The sequence below is a fragment of the Parambassis ranga genome, chromosome 12, assembly GCF_900634625.1.
Source record: "Parambassis ranga chromosome 12, fParRan2.1, whole genome shotgun sequence".
Lineage (NCBI taxonomy): Eukaryota > Metazoa > Chordata > Actinopteri > Ambassidae > Parambassis > Parambassis ranga.
In genome coordinates, this window is record NC_041032.1 from 8,205,770 (window position 1) to 8,226,603 (window position 20,834).

The 20,834-nt window shown below is 38.8% G+C and overlaps 3 protein-coding genes across 4 annotated transcripts; 1 reads left to right on the plus strand and 2 right to left on the minus strand.

Moving 5' to 3' along the window:
- Positions 1–146: 146 nt before the first annotated feature.
- On the minus strand, positions 147–1,373 carry rln1 (relaxin 1). The gene is made up of 2 exons (XM_028417297.1): positions 980–1,373; positions 147–736 (listed from the first exon to the last, which is right to left on the minus strand). The coding sequence occupies exons 1-2, from the start codon at positions 1,173–1,175 to the stop codon at positions 384–386; spliced, it is 549 nt and encodes a 182-aa protein (XP_028273098.1). The 5' UTR covers positions 1,176–1,373; the 3' UTR covers positions 147–383.
- Positions 1,374–1,647: 274 nt separating this feature from the next.
- Positions 1,648–10,321, minus strand: plgrkt (plasminogen receptor, C-terminal lysine transmembrane protein). 2 transcript variants are annotated; one of them, XM_028417302.1, is made up of 5 exons: positions 10,189–10,321; positions 9,710–9,803; positions 3,390–3,520; positions 2,608–2,717; positions 1,648–2,411 (listed from the first exon to the last, which is right to left on the minus strand). In XM_028417302.1, exons 2-5 carry the CDS (start codon positions 9,788–9,790, stop codon positions 2,284–2,286), a joined length of 450 nt encoding a protein of 149 aa, XP_028273103.1. In that variant the 5' UTR covers positions 9,791–9,803; positions 10,189–10,321; the 3' UTR covers positions 1,648–2,283. The 2 variants fall into 2 exon arrangements, with proteins under 2 accessions (XP_028273103.1, XP_028273104.1); XM_028417303.1 differs by having other exon boundaries at positions 9,710–9,826; positions 10,189–10,315.
- Positions 10,322–11,966: 1,645 nt separating this feature from the next.
- LOC114443336 (programmed cell death 1 ligand 1-like) lies at positions 11,967–18,070 on the plus strand. The gene is made up of 10 exons (XM_028417272.1): positions 11,967–12,090; positions 13,104–13,164; positions 13,270–13,526; positions 14,077–14,173; positions 14,414–14,680; positions 15,495–15,605; positions 16,814–16,882; positions 17,067–17,120; positions 17,348–17,461; positions 17,578–18,070. The coding sequence occupies exons 2-10, from the start codon at positions 13,110–13,112 to the stop codon at positions 17,592–17,594; spliced, it is 1,041 nt and encodes a 346-aa protein (XP_028273073.1). The 5' UTR covers positions 11,967–12,090; positions 13,104–13,109; the 3' UTR covers positions 17,595–18,070.
- Positions 18,071–20,834: the final 2,764 nt, after the last annotated feature.

Genomic DNA, 20,834 nt, shown 5'->3' on the forward strand with positions numbered 1-20,834 from the left:
TACAAGAAAAAAACTCTTGCAGCCTTGTCCTCCGGGTGTTGACAGAAAATGATCAGGCAGGCGTAATGTTGTGAACAAAGGCCAGCAATAATTGCAGTAATGTGTGATATTGTCCTGTTAGTATGAGTGTATAGTCAGTCAGATAGTCTGCAGGCCAAAATATGGATGCTGTTTATTGCTCAAGAAAGAGTATGATGCTGCGCAACATTACATATTAACACAGTATTTAAAATTTATTATTGAAGATGCTCAAAGGGTGACATACAGAGCATTTAACAAAATATCAAATAAGGAAGGAGGATGGAGAAAACATTTTGACCAAGCATGATATGATGAGTCTTACTGCCGCCATCCCGTCTCTCCCTCTCTTTCTCAGGGTCGCCTCAACACAAGCGTCCAATATCATTCTTAGTGCAGCCCTGGTTACAGCACATCCCTGCCACACCCAGAGAAAAGTTTCTCTTTTTCTTGCTCGGTATGGACCAGTCAGCCGGGCTCAGAATCCCCTCTTGCTCTCCAAAAAACACAGATGGCTGGGACTCCTCCATCGGGGCTGGAGCGCTGAGCGGCCCCCTGTCACCTGTGGCGCCATAAAGGGCCAGGAGGTCTGCCAGGGAGTAAGAAGAGGATGTAACACGGGGAGGAGGGCGGCTTTCTGAAAGCTCCGTGCTACGTTGCCAGGTGTTCTGGTCATCCTGCACTGTGACATCACTGATGGAACTCCACTGGAAAGGGTCTGAAAGAAGAACATTATAAAAGTAATTATTAAAAATTTTAATATATGGTACAAGAACAAAAAAGGTGAAATGAGCTGCCTATGCTGCTGAAATATGCATATAAGCATTGTATAAATGGGAAAAACATTTCCTCTATTACATATTTAAAAAACTATAAAGAGGAAAATTACATTTTACATACATATATGTATGTCCAATTAGTGTGCACCAAAAAGCAATTAACTGCAGGATTATACACTCACCTAAATCGCCCTCTGTGGACCGCTTCCACCGGGAGCCACCACAGGTGAAAATGACAGCTCTGATGAACTCTCTCCCACACAGTTTCACCCCATAGTCCCTGGGTACGATCAGTCTGCTCATCACATCAGCCCTCACACAGTTGCAAATGCCACCGACACACACGACAGCCACGGCAAGAGTCAGTCTCCAGAGCATCTTCACTTGTCCTGAAATTAGGTGAACGAGCCGGCTGGTCTGCGCTGCACAGGTGGGGTCTGGGGCTAAGTTCCACCTCAGATCTGATCAGATCAGTGCTGTGAACAGTTCACTGGCTGCCCATTCACAGTGGAAGAGGATGCTTCTAGTTCTAGTTTGTCTGTTGCGTGTTGTCGTCGTCTTCTTGGTCTCTCTTGGCCAGTGGACACAACCTTATATAGTCACTAGTTCACTCATCAACCTATGTGTTCAACCCCTACCCTCCCTCCATCCTTCCTCTCTCCCTCCCTCTCAGACACACACAAAGAAACAGCCACACACGTCATTTAGATTGATGACAATGACGTACTTAAGAGTTATTTCTTTCTTGTACTAAAATTAGGGGAATATTATTAAGTGTGTATACATTACTCACAGACTCAGCTGAAACACAAAGGTAGATAAAAGCATTTATAGCATTTCTGGCACAAAGGAGAGTTTAATTTATTTTTATTTAGTTTACAAATATAGCTTTGCAATGTCGTGGTTGAAATAAATACAGAATTCATAATTATCAGCACTTTGTAATCTTTTACATCCACTTATGGTTACAGTTATGGTACAAAGTTAAATATACGTAATGTTGATAATGTTTCAAATGAATGTTTCATTTAAATCACACTGTAGCTGGTTTGTTTGTCATGATGAGGACAGGTTCCCCTGAGCTGAAAATCTAAATCTCATCTTCTGATCAATCTCTGAATGTAGTTTAGGTTGTCACACACCAGACAGTATGCTTGTTGTGTTTGTGTGTACTAATATAAATTTTGTTGGATGGAATTATTTGTTAGGAAGGAGTAAAAAAAACTCTTTAAAAATGATTTATATACATGTGGGATTGTTTTCTTGCCTCAGCTGCTTCAAAAATACACTGAAAGTATAAAGGCATTATTTTATTTAGAATAATGCAGCTGTGACAAAAACACAAAACATTCTTATGTTGTTCAGTATTTCCACATTCTACCCAAATTCCATGACATAAAATGAGTGCAAACCATGGACTCAACATAACTTTTAGACAAAGGCAGAAGACTGAAGCATTCAGCTCACATCACATCTACAACTTAATTTATTTCTCCAAGAAGGAGGTGAGGCTGCTTTTAGCACGGCGAGCCTTCTCTATACTATCAAAGGTTGGAATCCCACTAGGCATGTCCAGACGGTCTTGTTCAGAAGCCATGATATTCTCAGCTTCTCCTGAAGGTGCAATAAAAAACAAATACACTGTTCTGTAATGTGGTAAATATGTTGAACTGTTTGACCTATTCTTTAATAGGAATAAATACTTAATAATAATAACAGCACTTGCTGTAAAACTACACTACACTTTTTTGTTGTTGTATGTTTTGAATAAGCTGGAGTTATGAATATGATGACAACAGTGCAGCCTCACCTCTCATACGATAAATAAGAGTCCCATAGGCGCTATCCATCTGGTAGGCAAAAATGAAGCCAAGAGGAACAATGGGAGCCAGGAGGGCGGGTTTCTTTTTTTTCATGGCACTGAAAAAATTACAGACAGCAAAAAAAAGTACACAATGGAGTTTAATGGCAAAATAGTTTTTGGGCTCCCCTTACAATTTGATTGCACAAATATAAACCACTCTATAACTTCATAAACCGAGTGGACATTTTCACAGCCCAACATAAAATAAGCTTGTGATAGAGCAGCCAAGATAATAGAGAATAACAAGCTACATGGCTCTAACTTATAGCTAGCGGCCAGCTAACTCCACCTTTCTCAGGCTATGGATCCATGCTGTTATGAGTGGAAATGCCATAAAAAGTATTTGGTAAGCATTATTCTAAGGGAAAAAATACTCTATAGTATCACTAACGTGTCTTTGTAAACAAATTTTTGAAATTTATACAAAATGTGAAAAATCAAGTGAACCAGACCGTGAGTAAATGTGGTTTTGGCGCCACCCAAAGGAAGCCTGATGCTCTTGACAAGGCAGCAATTTGAACTGAACATGATGTGTCTAACACCTCGAAAATGTCATAGATAGAGCTGCACCTGTAAAGGCCACTGGACACAAAAGTGTGACTAACTTAAAACCGAAGCTGTGAAGACTCAGTTCAATTAAGCTTTACAGGTCAATACATGTTTTTCTCACTGTGCATTAGGCTGTGTTTGTGTGTGTTAACCAAACCGTTCTCTGTTACAAAACTCACCCTACAGTGAGTCCCACTGAGGCCAAGGTGAAGAAAGTGCCAAAGTATTTCAGGAACTCTCTGGACCAGGCAATCTGCATGGCCATCTGTCTCTCCCTCATCTGGTTCTGCATCAGGATCTGACGCTCCATCTGCACACACACACACAATACAAAGAAGTTGTTACCTGGTAAACCACATCTTCAAGACCTGCAAACATATGTTTTACTCCTTTAAAAGGACAACTATGGTTACTTTATGCATAAGTTAAAATCTTGCATGAAAAAAAAACATATACAAGTTTCATATTTTGGATTTTCAACAACCAAAACATAAATGCACGACAGAGCAGGGGTTAAAGGGAAGAGCAACAGACAGGCCCGTTTCAGACACACTGTCCATTCTGATGAACCTCAGCCAGATGTGCCTTTTGTCTTTGGCTTCCTGTTTGACACGCACTCACTTCTACATGCGCACAAGTGCACGCATGCAGCATAACAATTACTGCTGAGCACGACCGAGTGACATTCTCATCTAAAAAGCCTTTATTCTCAAAAAGTGAATGTGTCAAAGAGGAGCTTTTATTTCTACTAAAACAGGGAAGTGACATTAACTCAGTGACGATGCAAAGGTTAAACAAAGTGGCACCATTCAGCTAAGTCGATGACATAAGTGGATGACAAATTACATGTCAGAGAAAACTTTTTTTTGATGTGACAGTTGATGTCTGATAATAGGTGAATTGCCTCTTAAGTGTCTATTTTTAAAACAGAAAAGTTTGTAAATGAGTGGATGTACGCAGAATGTATCACAATCTTTGCAAGCAATTAGTTCAACACTAGTAATTATAGAGAATATTACACAAAAAAGGACCACTGTAACAGACCGACTAGGCGATAAACTAAAGTTCCTGAACATGGTGCACTCAGAATTCCATGTGCTAATGCCATACCACTAATTCTAGTATCCTCACCTCTGTTCATCAGTAGTTTCAATTTTATCATAATGAAAGTGGCTTCATCATGTCAGCACTGTACCAGGAACAGTGACTCCCTATACGGGTCAGGGTACTACACCGTTTACTGACCATAAGATCCTTTAGAATAAACTATACAACACAGCAACCTCTGTGTGAATAAGTCAGTTTAACAATGCTTTATGAGGGAGTCGGCTACATATTGACCAACTCCCAGCTTGAAATGAGTTTAACTTGTCAGCAGGATGAATAGGGCCGAGCATTAGCAGTCAGCCCTCCCTGACAGTAGGCAGGAGAAATGGCCTCGATGCTGGCAACCAGTCATCAGCTTTTAGCTGGCAGAATGACTGGGCTAATAACGGTCCTGAACAAATCTAATTCCTATTTCTACAAGAAAAAGGCATAATTTCACATGTTCTGTATGATACACCCCCTCTCTTTGTGCTTGAAGAATGTGTGAAAACCTTTTGAAAGAGATGGCTGCAACATTCAGTCTATTGTATACATCTTCCTTTGATTTTACGGCTGCCACTCATCAGCTCTACTTGAAGCTATTCATTTGATCATTCTTTGCACAGACACATACAGAACACTTTTATGTCCCCTCTGATGAACCATGCACAGAATGTGGTATTGTAAGCATGTGTTTTTTCTGTACTGAACTTAAATCATAATCTGATACCAGAAATAGTACTTATTAAGTACCTATGGTGGGAAATACATGATGTGCTTCGCCCTCCTATTGTGACCTTATAAAGGGTATTGAGTGGGGTAATTAGCTGACTAAAAAGCTAAAGATCAGTAATGGTGGAAAATGAATGGCCTGATATCAGGAAAACAACTCAGGAGGGTTAAGCTGTAATTATCATGCCGACAGGTCACTGACAACGAAAGCCACTTGTGTTAAAGCCCAATCAACCCTTAAATCTAATCTAATATGTTTTTTAATTGTTAGACTGATTGTGGAGAGTGTGGTTTAACAACGTAGAGGCTCTCTCAAATGGCATGAAACACTTCATACTCTGTAAAGGCATTTGATATTTTTTAATTTAGCTGTAGCACAGTACCATGAGAGAGGGGCCGGATTTATTATAAATCAATGATCAATATAGATTTAATGGAGAGATTTTAACACATGAATATGATATTTTCATTTGAAAACTAACTATAACTACAGATCAATGTCAACAAATCAAAACGCCATTAGGGGTTAGTTAATTTGCAATCAGTGACTGTTTTACATTCCAACAGTTTAAATCGAGGCAACTGGACTCAGTTCTGCTGCTGTTCTGCTGGGGGATCTGTGTTATTATAAGCTCAGGACCTCTGTGAGTGGATCTTGGAGGAACTCACATGACTAAGATCCCTGTTGTTGGTTAACAATGGTCAGAAACTACCAGAAACTGTTTAGAGAGGGTTTTTCTAGTTAAACATAGATTCTTTGACTCCTCTTTCAAACCATCTGTCCTCTCTGTCTTTTTATCCTCAAGGATGTGACCACTTTATGGTGAAGGTGAACTGCTGAGAGGTTGTTTGATTACACCAACACAACAGAGATCAGAGCATTCTTCACTGCACTGAACTGCATAGACTGCATGTACTGGAATCTGATGTGTATTGACAATACTTCTGAGTTTCTCGCAAATTCCTGATACAAACAGGAGGACAATGTGTTTTCTGCGTGATGCCAGGAGCCAGCAATATGGACTCTACACCAAAACTATTTTAATGGAAATTCTGACCCCAAAAAACCTTTGGGATCAACAAGCCGACTTCAGGCTCTCCAGGAAGTAGGAAGCTAAAAACTTTTTAAAGCCACGCTGTGAGCGGCTCATACCCCACAGATAGACAATTAGTAGCATAATGTGTCTAAGTAATGGAAATTACAGGAAAGATTTCTGCAATCAGATGTTTTTTTTCCCTTTAACTATGGCATCTGCTGAGCTACATAAGTGAACTGTCAAGTACTCAATTAAGATGAATTAATTAAAGCATTAGATTTAGACAAACCTGAAAGGAAACTGAATGCAGCAGGCGTTAATGATTCAAGAATGTAATTATGCTTCAATTAGTCTCCTTACTAGGGAAAGCAATAGGAAATTACCTACACACGAAGAGCTGTCATGGTCTGCAGGAACAACAAATAAGTAACAAAGTGTTTGCTGAACTCATCATTTTCTTATCTGGATCTCAAAACAGGAAGTAAATCAGAGATACTGTTAAAATTTAAAAAGGAAGCAAACATGATTGTTTGATTGTCTTTTTGAATCTGTTGGACATTTAACTATAATTGTTACGACTTTACACATTACTGAAGCTCACAGAGTCACTTCCATGGCAGATGACCATGAGGTGAATCATATCATTCTGCATATTTGAATTCATATACCCCAGTCCAGCACTAAGAAGTGAGAAACATTCTTTTAACGCCTTTCACCGGTGACACTATTTGTCCTCCACCCTTCACAACCTCTGCGTCACCAGTACTGACGCAGCTGACATATCCTTCAGGATGTTTTAATTCAGATTTGATGACCACTCCTCTCTGTTGCATCCTGCCTCCTGTTCTATTCATGTCAAAGTATCAAAAAAGCTTGTCCTCGTCTAACACCGCAGCTGCTGCTTTGCCACTCTCACCTACGCTGACAGGAACAAACTCATCAAAATCTCAAACACACACAGAAGTGTTCAATGTTTTCGGATCACTCAAGATGTGGTGGAATCACAGATCTGTCTTTGCCAAACAATTGCACTTTTTGTCAACAGGACAAATTGGGAATCAGTTGAACATTTCCATTGTAAAGTGCAGATGGAACTGCTGAGTAGATGGTCCACAAACAGTTAAGACAAAAACATCTATCTTTAATTATGGATTATATAATATGTGAAATTTTAGTTGAAACTAAATGAACCAATGGACGACAAGGCAACAGGGTGTTAGTTTTATCCACACAAAGTCGTCAAATGTCACATCTCTTGGTAGCAACAGCAACCTCAGGAGGCAAGACTGGACAAGCGGCAGAGGATTACAGAATTACACAGAGACAGTGACTGGAAGAGGCAGCAAAAGACAAAGTGAAAGAAAGAAATGAGTCACAATGAGTTCATCTTGAAGGTGACAGAGTGAGAGCAAAACCAAGCTTAAACCAAGCGGGAAATTCACTGACATTCATAAAGGCAGCAAGCAGGACACAGGACAAGCACATGATGGTCTGCATCACTGGTCAGGGGCTTCAGATGAGGTACCCATACTCAGAACCTTATGACAGTGACAGGTGGATCCTAATTTTATTCTAATCTAATCTAGTCTAATCGAATCTACCGTAATCTCTAAGTAGTGATCTTTTAAAGGTATCTCCAGGACAGTCTGGTACTGTAAATTCAGCCTGAATGCAGACATTTAATGCAAAATGCAAAAGAAATATCAAACAAAACCAAAATCTTATCACAGCTTCTGCACTTCTTTACTTTACACTTCAACCTTTTCAACATCTACAGCTGAATAAAGGGCATAACCCTATTATTAGCAGCCAAGACCCATTCTGAAACATAAAGTGAACAAAAACAACATTTACGTCAGTTGTCCTCAACACATGCGTCACACAGATGGATCCATATCCACTAGGTTTTTAAGTAATGTTTAAGATGGAGACCATGATTCAAACATAATGGACAATGACTTTGACTTAAGGGGCCACCAGGCAACAGCATGGCAAGGATCAATTAGCTATGACTGATGTGACACTGACAAGCGGTCATTTTAGACATTTTAATGCAATGGGAGGCAACAGTGTAGCTTTGTATAGATTCTCTTAAATTGCCAGGGTCAATTTTACTTATTAAATTTGCTGATGTCAAAATATGATTTGATTGCAGAGGAAAAAATGATTTCCTGTTACAGACACTGACCCTCAACAACCCTGAAAATGACTGAATGTTGCCACCAATCTCGGTTTTAAAAGTTAACCATAAGTCTCAGTATTGTGAATGTAATTTATGGAGGATAAAAATTTCCTAAATTATATTTTACATCGGAATAAAAAATGTGAAAGTATTTGCCACAAGTTGCCGATACACTATGCACAACAGCAATGTGTAAACATGTATGCAATATTCACATATGAGTCATCATCACGCCCCAAAAATGGGTTTTCTAAAACTCAATTGCCGAACCTTCGCCATCACTGAATAATATTAGTCATCCCCTACCACATTTAAAGCTGGGAGAACAGGAGCAAATTAAGGGGCACACGACACAGCACACCTTTTGCATCTAAGTCGGATAATGTCATTGCTGTTATGACAAGTCACACATCCCACCTGCTGCTCGGCAGCTTGCAGGCGTGAATAAATCACAAGAAATTGGCTCCAAAAAAGAAGACGAAAAAGAACCATCCTTTGTTTAAATGAAAAAAAAAATAATAATAATGAGAACAATAAAACCTGTGGTCTCCAAATGGAAAGTTTTTTACACTGCAGATTGTCAGTCTGGTTTTCACACTGTGACGCAAGACGGAAAAGTAAAGCATAAAATGTCATAAAGGACAGATATGCATGTAAATGTTATGGCCACAGGCTTCTTATAGACCAAACAGCAACTGTGATCCATGTGTGTTACGTTCACTGGCACATTTGCTCATGTTTGCTGTGTTGCGATTTCATTAAGCAGACATTTTAGCTCCTTATCATGACACTTGATATTGTTATTGCTTTAGAATCTGCAAAATCCGAAACACCCAAAAAATTACAACTAATACAATAAGGCTGGGAATGCTGGGAGCCCTCTGGTGTTTCACTGTTCCTACTTAAGACTGTTTCTGCAAATATTCTGTTAAATAACTTCAGATGTATACAGATCAGGAAAAACTAATCATGTAGCAGAGCATAGGGAATGCTGTGGAATTGCAGGTTTATGTTGTATGTTGGTACAGATAACAAAAAAGGATGGAATGTTACAACCAGAGCCTCATAGGTGAAATGAGTGCATTAGGAGGTATTTTATCTGACTCTGATCCGTCTAGGTACAACTTGTTTGATTTATATGACAATGTGACAGAAAACAGAAACGAAAAGCATAAAAAGTCCAAAGCACAGATAAGCGTGTGCATGTAATTGCCTTTTAGAGCAAACATTTGAAACACTGAGCCCTGGCACCTTTGCCCAATTACTCCCTAGTAATTCATAGCCCCATATTTGCAGTGTGGTGACAGACATTATAGGTCCTTCTCATGTCACTTCATATTGGGATTCCTTTAGAATCATTTTGCAAACTTTTAAACACCTAAACAAAACTTATTACAGTAAAGCTGGGAATGCTGGTGGGTGTCACTGGGAGTCTCATGTGTATGTTTGTGTCTTTACTCACCTGCAGCCGTGAGTTGTGGAGCATAAACTCTTGCTGCTTTTTTAGGTTTGCGTCCATGGATTTAGACATTAGAAAGCCCATGGTGGCGTGGATGCTGTGGGTCAGAGCAAACAGTGTCTGCAGTCAACACAAAAGCAAACACAGACACACAGCTGCAATTAAAAGTGCTTAACAGCTGCACACAGCCGCTTGCTACGTGTAGTGACCTTGTCAGTGCTTTAGTATAACTTACAAACCTCAGCTTACTTGGAAATCAGTCTCATTTCTGTTAGACTAATGCTAACACAGTGTAATGGGCTCATTTCACTATCGTTAAGAACTGGACGTAACGTAATATTTGTTAGCTTGGGGGCTTCTCATTGAGTTAGTGAACATTGGCTAGCGCTAACAAATTAATTAGCCTTCCGCGTTCTCCTTTAGATAATGTGATATAACTTTAAATGGTAGAATGGCGTGCCACAAATGAACGCTTTACATACCTAATATGCTTGGAAGACAGTAACGTGTTAGTTTTATGGCCACTGGTCACAAAAGGCCATCACTAAGGAGGACTCAAGGGTATGTCACTATCAAAATAAAAGCTACCATGCGTCCGCCGCTCTGACACTGTTGTTTACGGAAGTACACTAACTTCCGCCTTTTCAAAATAAAATAAATTCAACCTAAACAAACGACCAAAACAATATCAATAAAAAAAACCTTTGCTACCGGTGGCTACATTAAGTAATGAAATTCCGAAAAGAAAATTAAGCATGAAATAAAAGGTCCTAAATATAAAACGGTGTCTGTTTTATGGATTAACAGGGAGCTGTGTTCCCAGGCTGGTGGAGTAAGTTGAAAACTTGCTCCCTCTGGTGGTGCTTGAGGGTCATTCAAAGAAATATACCGTTAAAGACTATTTTACTTCAAGTTGTTTATAATAGTTTAAAAGTGACAAATGTTTCACAATACACAAACACATTATATTTCTCTGGTGTTAAAGTATGCAGAACTGACCGGATTAAGCAAAGCATTACTCAGGGATTCCCGCGGAATTTCAGTTTGATGATTGTAGCGCAGATAACAGATAAATGATGGAATGTACAGGCAGAGCCTCGTCATGGGTGAAACCTGAGAAGGTGTTTTCTTCTAAAAAGTAAAATCAAAGTAAAACGCAGTGTGACGGCTTGTAATGCAAAGCCAAGCTATTTTTTGATTACAACAGCAAATGTTCAACCTGCCCGAACAAGACAGTGTGAATAATAATAATAATAATAATAATAATAATAATAATATATTGACATTAGGTTTTATACTTCACAGAAATAAAGATGACTTTCACAAAGCTTACCTGCAGTGGTCTAGTTTCCTTTTCAGTGATATAAATAAACTAGATTTCCCCAAGGATTTTTAGATGAATATCGCTAATAAGTGTACATTTTGATTAGATCTGACACGCAGCATCATTCATTTCCTAGAAAAAACACTAAATAAAAGTCCAGTTGGAACATGTATGAACTAATGGAAAGTCCTCAACAACAGTTTCGAACAACAATGTGACAGGATGAAATGTGGCAGGTATCATTGGTACCACTGCAGGAAGCATGTCTCTTGTACATGGTAATTCCATCTGTCTGGCAGCATGAAGAAAACAATCAGTAAAAATTCATCAAAAATCATTTTTTTCTGTTCAAAACTCCCAGCTTTCCTACGTGGCAGGCTGGGTTGTGTGAACATGAATCTCCGGGTAGTGTTTGGGGGGTTATTATTATTAAGACAAAGAGATATCTGAGATTAGGACTTCACATTAAGCGGGCATTCAGCAAGACACACAGGTTTCTGTGTGTCATCGCTTATTATTCTTACTAAACCATTTACAGTAAACAAGGGAAACTGGGAAAACTCTACCACGCGTGACGTAACTGTGTGCGAGGAACCCAGAGAAACTACAGAAAGGGCAGAAATGTAACTTTGGGGTTGGCGGCTGAGATTTCCTAATCTGGCTCGGTTTAAGGACTTCTACACGTCTCTGTTTGTCAGTAACTGTGCCAGACAGAGATCCAGTGTTGTAAACTTGGAGTTTATGGCTTTTTGTTACATTAACAATAAAGACTGATAGGCTCCTTTCCTTACAGGAACCACGCGTACTTCCTTCTCGTGGTGACCGTTCACTGGGATCCCGTATTTAATTCAGTTACGGGTAGAAACATTAACACATAATATTCAGGTCTTCAGAGAATAAAGAACGCCTTCAAAGTATTTGGAGGCGCGCTGTGAGAGCGTGTGGTGGTGGGAGGAGAGTGTCCCCCCTCATAAAACGCAAGAGAAGGAACTGCCCTTCAGTCTGAGCAAGAGGAAGGAGGAAGCGAGGAACACACAGCAAGCTGCTGCTTCAGCTGCAGGTAAGAAGAGACTACTGACTGACAACTGCTGTGCACACTTAATAACTGCTACACTCAGCAATGATACAAACAATGTGATTAGGCCTTATTAGATGATCAATTAATAATAATAATTAACATTTGCTTGATGATCTCGTATTTTTTGTATAGTTTTTGGAAATTTAAAAGAAAATTAAAATGATATACTGTAAAATAATAATTTATAATAAAATAAATAACATTAAGTAACTTAAATGAACTTTACAATGAAAATCAATCAAAAATAATAAATCAACAATTCCGACCAGCAAGGCAAATATTTGGTTCATAAAATATAGATGTATTTAAAACATATTGCAGGCTGTGTTTGCCTTGTGGCAGGTGTGTATTATAATATTATTCCAACCATTCATTGCATGTTTGCTTATTTACTGTACCGTACTTTCTACTTTTAACATCCCAGATAAATTCCTGCACCTCAGCAGTGATTAATGCATTTTGTTGTCCAGCATGACAAAGTTTTAAGCATGTGCCAACCTACACACATTCTAAGGTGTGTATGCTCTACAGAGCTGCAGGTGGCATTTCACAGGAAGACAAAATGAAAGAATACTTAACAGACCTAATGTACAGTGCTATGTGTCATTGTGCTTTTTTGTTTTTGTTTTCCAGAGAAGCTTTTTGTGTAAGACATCCTGTGTTTACAAAGACAATCAGCTGTTTGTGTGCGTGTGGTGTGTGTGTGTGGGGTGGGTGTATGTTTTGACAGCTCTGAAAAGACGCTAAAGCTTCCTTGTTTCTACAATTCAAGCAACAAGGAAGTAATATGTGCTTTGTAAGGGTCATTCCCGTGTGTCTCAGCAGCATGTGATATGGTGTTTCTGTCATCTCATGGTCATATGCCTGATTGTTTTCTACAGAGTAAAGAAGTAGACCAGAGCAAACTTTACACCTGGTCTTCTTCAGTAAAGTGACTCATACAGACAGTCACAAAGATTTCAACATCTGTAAAAACCCCTGTGTTTCTTCCTTAGGTCTCAATGGACTGGACCATAGTTATAGTTTTGTATGTCATTTTTCAACCATCTCTGTCCGGTAGGTAGTACGTTTATAGAAGTCCAATTTGTCCAGTACTTGAAACCTCTTTGTGTAAGATTTAATGTTTCTAGTGTGCTTATTCTTTGTATTTCTGTCCTGCAGTCTTGTTCACTGTGGAGGCAGAGAGAACCATGTACAAATCAGAGTTTAGAGGGGATGTCGTGATGGGATGCAGGTTCAACCCTAGGGTGCTCCCAACCCGCTCTGACCTGAAGGTCACGTGGCTCTGGATAAATGGCACCTCGGCTCAGGAAGTGATCCGGATAGATAATGGGATAGAACACTCAGCGTCACAGAAGTATAACGGCCGGGTGAAGGTTCTGAAGGACGAGTTGGGGAACGGCTGGGCAAAGCTGCAGGTTAGTACTGACAGACTCAGATGTACCTCATGATTGAGACAGGTGACGGGGTTTGTTTGTTTCCTGTTTTTGATGTGTCAGGCTTGTTTAACCTGCTTGGAATTACAGGTGTGAGCATCAAATTCCCCCTGGATATCTGCCTTATGTAAATATGATACTGTGTATTCTCCAGTAATTTATCATGTGCTAACATGACTCAGACAAGCTGGGCAAGAAAAAGAAAACAATACCTGGACCAATGTGTTAAAATGATTAGCTTGTACAGTACAGAGAAAGTACCGAGGAAGAGAGGTTAAAAATAGTCACTTGTCATGCCCTAGAAGGAGTGATTGATATGTTTTTGGTCCGAGAAAGAAGAAGACACAGCTTTTGTTACATGTATGTGCAACTCAGCTCTTTCTTGCTACACAAGATGAAGAGTGATTGACAGAGAAGCTCTACTTCTGTGTTAGGCCACAAACTTATCAATCACACCTTGTTTTTTGAGGGTATATCATGTAATTTGGCAATGAGGGAATTTAAGGATTCTTCTTCTTTTGTCTTTTAACAGATGTCCCAGCTCAGGATTGATGACTCTGGATCTTACCAGTGTTTAGTTCACACAGGAGAAGGAACTGACTATAAAACTATAGCCTTGTCTGTTGAGGGTGAGACCTTTTTACTTTTTTTTTGTTGTTTTGAAGATTTCCTTGTCTTTGCTCTGGGAATAATGTTACTCAACAGCTTTAGATGGTCATTTCCTGTCAGTTCAACTTTCTCAAAATGAAACTAAAACAAGGATTACTCAATTTTGTACAAAAGCATTCTTTTGACCACAAATTAGACACAATTTTTTTGAAGTAACATCATCAGAATCTAACAGTCTTTCCCTTCTGATTCTCCCCTAGCACCTTATAAAACAGTGACTAAACATATTGAGAAGGCAGCAGAGGGGGACACGGTGCTGATAACATGCCATGCTGAGGGATACCCTAAGTCCTCTGTTGTGTGGCAGGATGGACACATGAAGACGCACAACTGCAGCACCACTATTATAGAAACACAGGAGCGACTTTTCAATATTAGCAGCCAGATACGAGTCAGCTCAGCAGCGAAGAACAACTACACATGCACCTTCACAAACGACGGCTTCTCTGCAACATTTCATTTTCCAGGTAAATGCATGTATGTATGTCTCACAGCATAACTGAACACACAAGCATGCAATGGTGGCGTGAAAAGAAAGGAAGGAATCATCTAAATTAAACTACACAGCATGTCACAAGTCACACAAAAACCTTGATCCTCTGTCTGAGCTGAGACAGGAAATATGATTTATTCATCTGCTGCTTCCTGTTATGTTCATATTTTCCTTTGGATGAATGCTTCCAGTTAACCCCCATCAAATATTGTAACCATCCGTGTTATAATTTGCCCACAGTTTTTCCAGAGTTATATAAGACTCTGCTTCTCAGTGAAGCTGTAGGAGGTGTTGCTTAAATGAGGCTTTTGTGATGTTGTCTGTGGAAACGTGTGGCTTCTTTGAAACCGATTATGATTGTGTGAAGTTTTCCTTTTGGCCGATACACATTCACATAATTTTTTCCAACTGAATTTCAAAGACTTCACACTTTTATATTTCTTCTTGCTGATAATATTGTGCATTCCTGTGGTGTTTGTTTTGAGCCTAAAATCAGATAAAACAGTTTGCTTTGAAGCTGCATCAATGAAGAAACAACAGCGGCAAATGAAAAGTAAAAGAAGACTAGTTTGTGTTCACAGCTGGACCCAAAAAAAAAAAAAAAAAAAAAGCTCTTACATACAACTATTTTAATAGCTGCTTTTAGTTCAGTTCCTGATCAGACAGAGGAAGTTTGTGTTTGGGATATTTGGTTTTTTCCACAGTGGTTAAAGATATTGAAAGTGTTGCTATACATTTTTATCCTGGTTTGACAATGCATGTTAATAGGCATTTCTGCATTTTCACAGATGACATATTAGTTCCTCAGACCAAAAACGATGCTCTCATCACTGTACTGTGCATCGGAGTGATGCTGATTGCCGTTGGGGTTGGAGTGTTCACATATCGACAACGAAAAGGTAACCAATAAGTCAAACTGTCCATGGACTCTGCATGGATATGTTTGGTTAAGATTAAGATTAAGATTAAGATTAAGATTAAGATAAAGATTAAGATTAAGACTAAGATTTACTTTATTAATCCCTGTGAGGAAATTAAGTTGTAGTAGCAGCATATCAAAGAAAAATAAATACAATACACACAAGCAAAAAATCTTCTATACACATACACACACATAGAAGCAGATACACAGTTACACAGGGCAGTGTAAACAGGTGCATGCATTGTATAGTTAAGTGAAGCAACAACAGATAATTAAATGAAAGCCAATCAATCATATTTGTACTATAAGTGAGGCCTGGGTGTGTCTTTGACAGTAGAAGAATAAAATCCAGCTCTTTGACAGCATTCATTCTTTCTCTCCTCACTGAATATACCCACACTGCTTCATCTATAACATCCACCAAACACTTTCATTGTACAACTGAAACTCTTAAACAAATATGTTTGACCTTTATTGATTTCCTCCAACTTAATGCTGAATTCATCCCTGAGCCTTTCCTTCCTGTGTCCTTTTATCATATGGACTTTTTGACATACACTAAGTCACAGCGACCCAGAAAGAGGAAGTACTGCTGAAGTGTTTAGTTGTTTTAAATCGTTCATACACTTCAGACTTCATACTGTTATGTATGTTGTTCAAATGTTGATGAAAATTTATGATCATGTTACTCGGCACGCCTTTCATGTGACCATGACTTGGCTTTTTTGACACATAAAAAAATGTGCTACTGTTCTACTTGACCAACTTGGAAACACCCAGTTTGGTTTTGGTTTGTGCGGCAGGGGAATTTGAGGCTATTTGTAAATGCACGGGTGGTTTTTCAGCACGGTTTGTATTAGCAGCTAATGAAACACCCATATCGCTTAAGGATAGGTAAGGATATATATATGATTGTGCACACATGATAAGAAGTGTGATTTCAGTTAGGGGCACAGAAACAAACTGTTGTCCGGAACACATTCACTTTCATAACAGAAGGGCAACTGTGTGACTAACAAGATAAGGGGTTGCATTGGCTTAAGAATAATTCACAACAAGTAGATCAGATGAACAGGACAGTATCCACACACATGCACAGATACAGGTTTGCTTGTGCCACACAAACATCACGTAGACCTTCCAGGTTTACATTCATACTCACATGCTGTACCACTTTTTTCACAGGGTCCAGCACCCGCAGCACCAGGAACCTTCTGGTTGATGACCAGGAAAGGGCTCTGTCCGCTGCTGCCTGTAAGTCTGCACAAGTCTTTATTTATTCCTCATTTATTCTACCTTACACTTAACACAAAGCAAAATATTTGGAGAAAAAAGAGTTTTGCAGCCTTCTGCTGATTATAAGTCAAACTGCTGATGATGCATTTCTCAAACTATCTGTTGTGATAGTGATTACTCACTAGCTGCTTCTTCCCACCAGGCCCACAAAGAGACAGAGAAAAACATGAGACTGAGATAGCTGTTTCTAATGAGGGTAAGTGACTCAGAACTATTGTTTATGGGATTTCTGTTTTTAAGTCAATAGCATTGAATGTAAAAAAACGTAGGTGTTTGTTTTCTTCCTCTGTGGTCAAAATGCACCACCATCCGCCTGTGTATAGTTCACTTTAAATGCTGTTACAAGAAATCATCTATTCACGACAGAACTACAAAAAGAAAACATCTAAGGCCATTTGATCTCTTTTGTTTTGTTATCTTTAGGTCATATGGAGGAAACTCTGAAAGCCTGTCATTCGGAATCACCCGCAGCGCAGAAACAAGACGCCCATGTGGTGTCTTCGGTGTGGAGGAGGTGGTGCACAAGCTTTAACACAAGTGAGTCACAAATACATGTTTCAAGAATCATTCAGGAGTTACAAGAAGCCTAACAATAACGCGACAGTACATACAAGTCTTTATTTAAATGACATAGTTTTGCTTCTCTTTTGCAGCAAGGGCCTCCCTATGAATCTTCCAGCTTTACTCCCAGAATCTGGTGAGAGGGACCACCTAGAACTGTAGCCCACCTCTTGATCTCACCTTGGACTAAAGGGCTAACACGTGGACTTCCTAATATTCTTGATGCCAAAGTCATAATCCAAAGATTAGCACAAACAGGAAAAGTGTTTTATAGGAGTCCTCATGGAAGATTCTGCATGATGGAGGGGGTTGCAGTGTGTTGTAACAACCTGGCCGGGACAATGCTCAGGAAAACCATCAGGACAGAAGCAATACTGAGGCTCCAAACACATCAGTGCAGACCTGAAGGGTGCACAAGGCTATGACCAACAAACATTAAGCAATTGTTACATTTTTAGGAATTGTGTTTTTTTAAATATACTTTTATATGCCCAAATATGCTGCAGAATGTATTGAAATGTGTAAAATAGATGTAATAAATATTGATTTTTGTAAGAAAAAGACATAGTGTACTGTAACCAGAAATCCAGCTTCAGTCAGTGAATGCAGTGGAGGCTGCAGAAAGTATTGGTTTCTATTCTGTGTCAGAGACAAAAAGAAAGGTGAGGATTAGGGTCATTTTCTAGACTGCAAGCAAAGCAGCAACAGGCTCTGTGCTCGAAGAGGAAGTGGAAGTATTCCTGGCAAGAGTTATCACTGCTTCCAGTAACCTTTTAGTAATGATTAAAACATGTTCTTTATTCTCCGAAAAACACACCATATCTGACTGAATCATTAGTACTCTGAAACACTACCGGAATCTGAATTACTCATGATTCTGTGACATTTGGCATTCAGTGCATTCTCAGATGAGTGTGAGCTTTCAGCCTACATGTGGCAGGGTGTGAACTCTTACTCTGCAGTCAGTGGTTATCTTGTTTGTTAAATATATAATTTAGCTTGTAAATCATGAAGTGAAAGAGGAAGGCATCCAAAATAATTTTGCATGAATATCAAAATGACAACCCAACAGATAACCCAATTTCAGCAAGTTATACAGAGTGATAGTAAGTACCAGTGAGCCTGCTAAGCAACTAGCTGCAGTGCTAACCGCTTTATGGCTTGGTGCTGGGAGCAGGTGACTGTTAGAGGGGACATATTTTGTGGGGACCAAATAGACATAAAGTGTGGAAAGAGGCAAGGTGTGTGTGCTCCAGTGTCTGCATATTAATATATTTTGTCCCTGTGTCAGGTTCTCAACCTATACATAAGGCGCACCGGATTATTAGGCGCACGGACGATTTTTGAGAAGACTTTATGCTTTTAGGTGCACCTTATAGTCGTGAAAATACAGTACTAATACCCATCATCATCAAGCTTTACTGCTCTTCAGATGATCTGCCTTCAGTAGCTGCTGCTGGGAAATGATTAGTGAACATCTCTCTATTCTTCTCTTCACAGCAGAATCTGCTCTTGCATCATTTGTAAATTCCCACATTTTCTGCTTTGCACAGCAGATTGGAGAATACGCTCTTTAACGTTCAGTTTCAGCTGAGGTAGGCAAGCTGTACTGCTGGTGTTTAAGTGAAGGGGCGGATTGTTTTCATTAACACTTCTTCATTCAGGATTATGAGAAAGGAAACAGGAAATGATCTGTTATCACCTGGAACAATTAGGTGTTTCAAGTGATGTTAGTGGTGGAAATTTACAGTTGTGTCATCAAGTTTCTCTCTCTCTCTCTCTCTCTCTCTCTCTCTCTCACACATACACACATATTATTAGTCCATACAGGTAACAAGAACACAATGACTAATGTGTTTTGCATTACTGTTACTGTTAGGAATCGTAGGGAAATACCAAATATTTTGCAACACATTTGGAATAGTCTAATAGAGGTAATCAAACAGAAACAAAAGAAGAACCACATAGCCAAAGCTGACGACCAGAGGAGAAGTGGTTTTAATGATGCAAGAATGTTTTTTTTTGTTTTTGTTGTTCTGAATAATACGAATAAATCTGGTTATAGGTGTCTGGTTAGAAAACTACCAGGTTTTAATCATTGTTTTGGTGTTTTTTCACCACAGAAAATCTGAAATATAAACTCGGTACACTGAAAGAAATGACTTGTAAGATTTACTTAAAAAAATTTCTGTAACAATTTGCACGAATATTTTTTAAGTAAATTTTAATGCTGCAATAATAAGTAAGACTTACTTTGTAGATTTAAGTACAGTTTACTCAATACTGGTAAGTTTAGAACCTACTTTTGTGAATATATTAAGTAAATGTTACTTAAATGCATTTAAGTTGATATGTTATTTTTATTTAAAAAATTAAGTAAAGAGTATTATTTAATTAATGTGATTAAAACATTAAGTAAATTTTACCTTTTAGTTATGAAAGAACTAAGTAGAATTTATTTCTTTCTCCCTATTTTATTAATTATTTACAACAAATTCTACTCACTGTAATTAAAAAATGATGCATGAATTTGATAAATGTAAATGACAAATCACAACACACAAACACGGCCAAATACCTTTTTTTTTTTTTATTGGAACTTTTGTGTTGAACAATTTGATCTAAGCATCCATAATTGTAACAGTGGCCACAGTGGCATGACTTATATCAATTTATAAAACATTTACCCACTGATTTAGACCGGTCATAGAAAAAGGACAATGGTACTGGAGGCTGCTGATGTTTCAGTTTCCTTGTAATAACATAAAGTTACCAAAAATAAGAAATTGTCACTGGTTTTGACCTCAGCATAAAATATGAAATGGTGTGTATGACATGAGACATATCTGATTGACAACAGTAACAATACATAAGTCTATTAGTACCTTGCTTTTAAAGACAGTTCTGCAAGACTTCAAATGTGTAGGGGAGTGGTTGAGTGTAGTCAAACTTAAGTGCTTAAATAAGTCCCAATGAGGAGCACACATGCCACTACACCCCTGCCTTCAAGAAGGATGGAGGCTTCCACTGGATCCTCTGCTTCCACTTCATGGTACATGAAGATCTTCAGGATGTGTTCCATGTCTTCCACCCAGCAGCCCACCTGCATACAATGTACAACACAAATTAAAATGCATACATTTAAAAATAGAACTTATTGTTCTTCAGACAGGAACCATCCATGCATCATTAAATAAAGATTAGATCACACTAAACAAAACAAAATTATTTTCCAATCAGCTGGGCCTATACAAATAGAACATCTTGATACACAACATCATTGGAGGGTGTGTGGAACAAGGATGCAGATCTCTTGCACATTACAAAAGATACGTGTGGAAAAATGTTA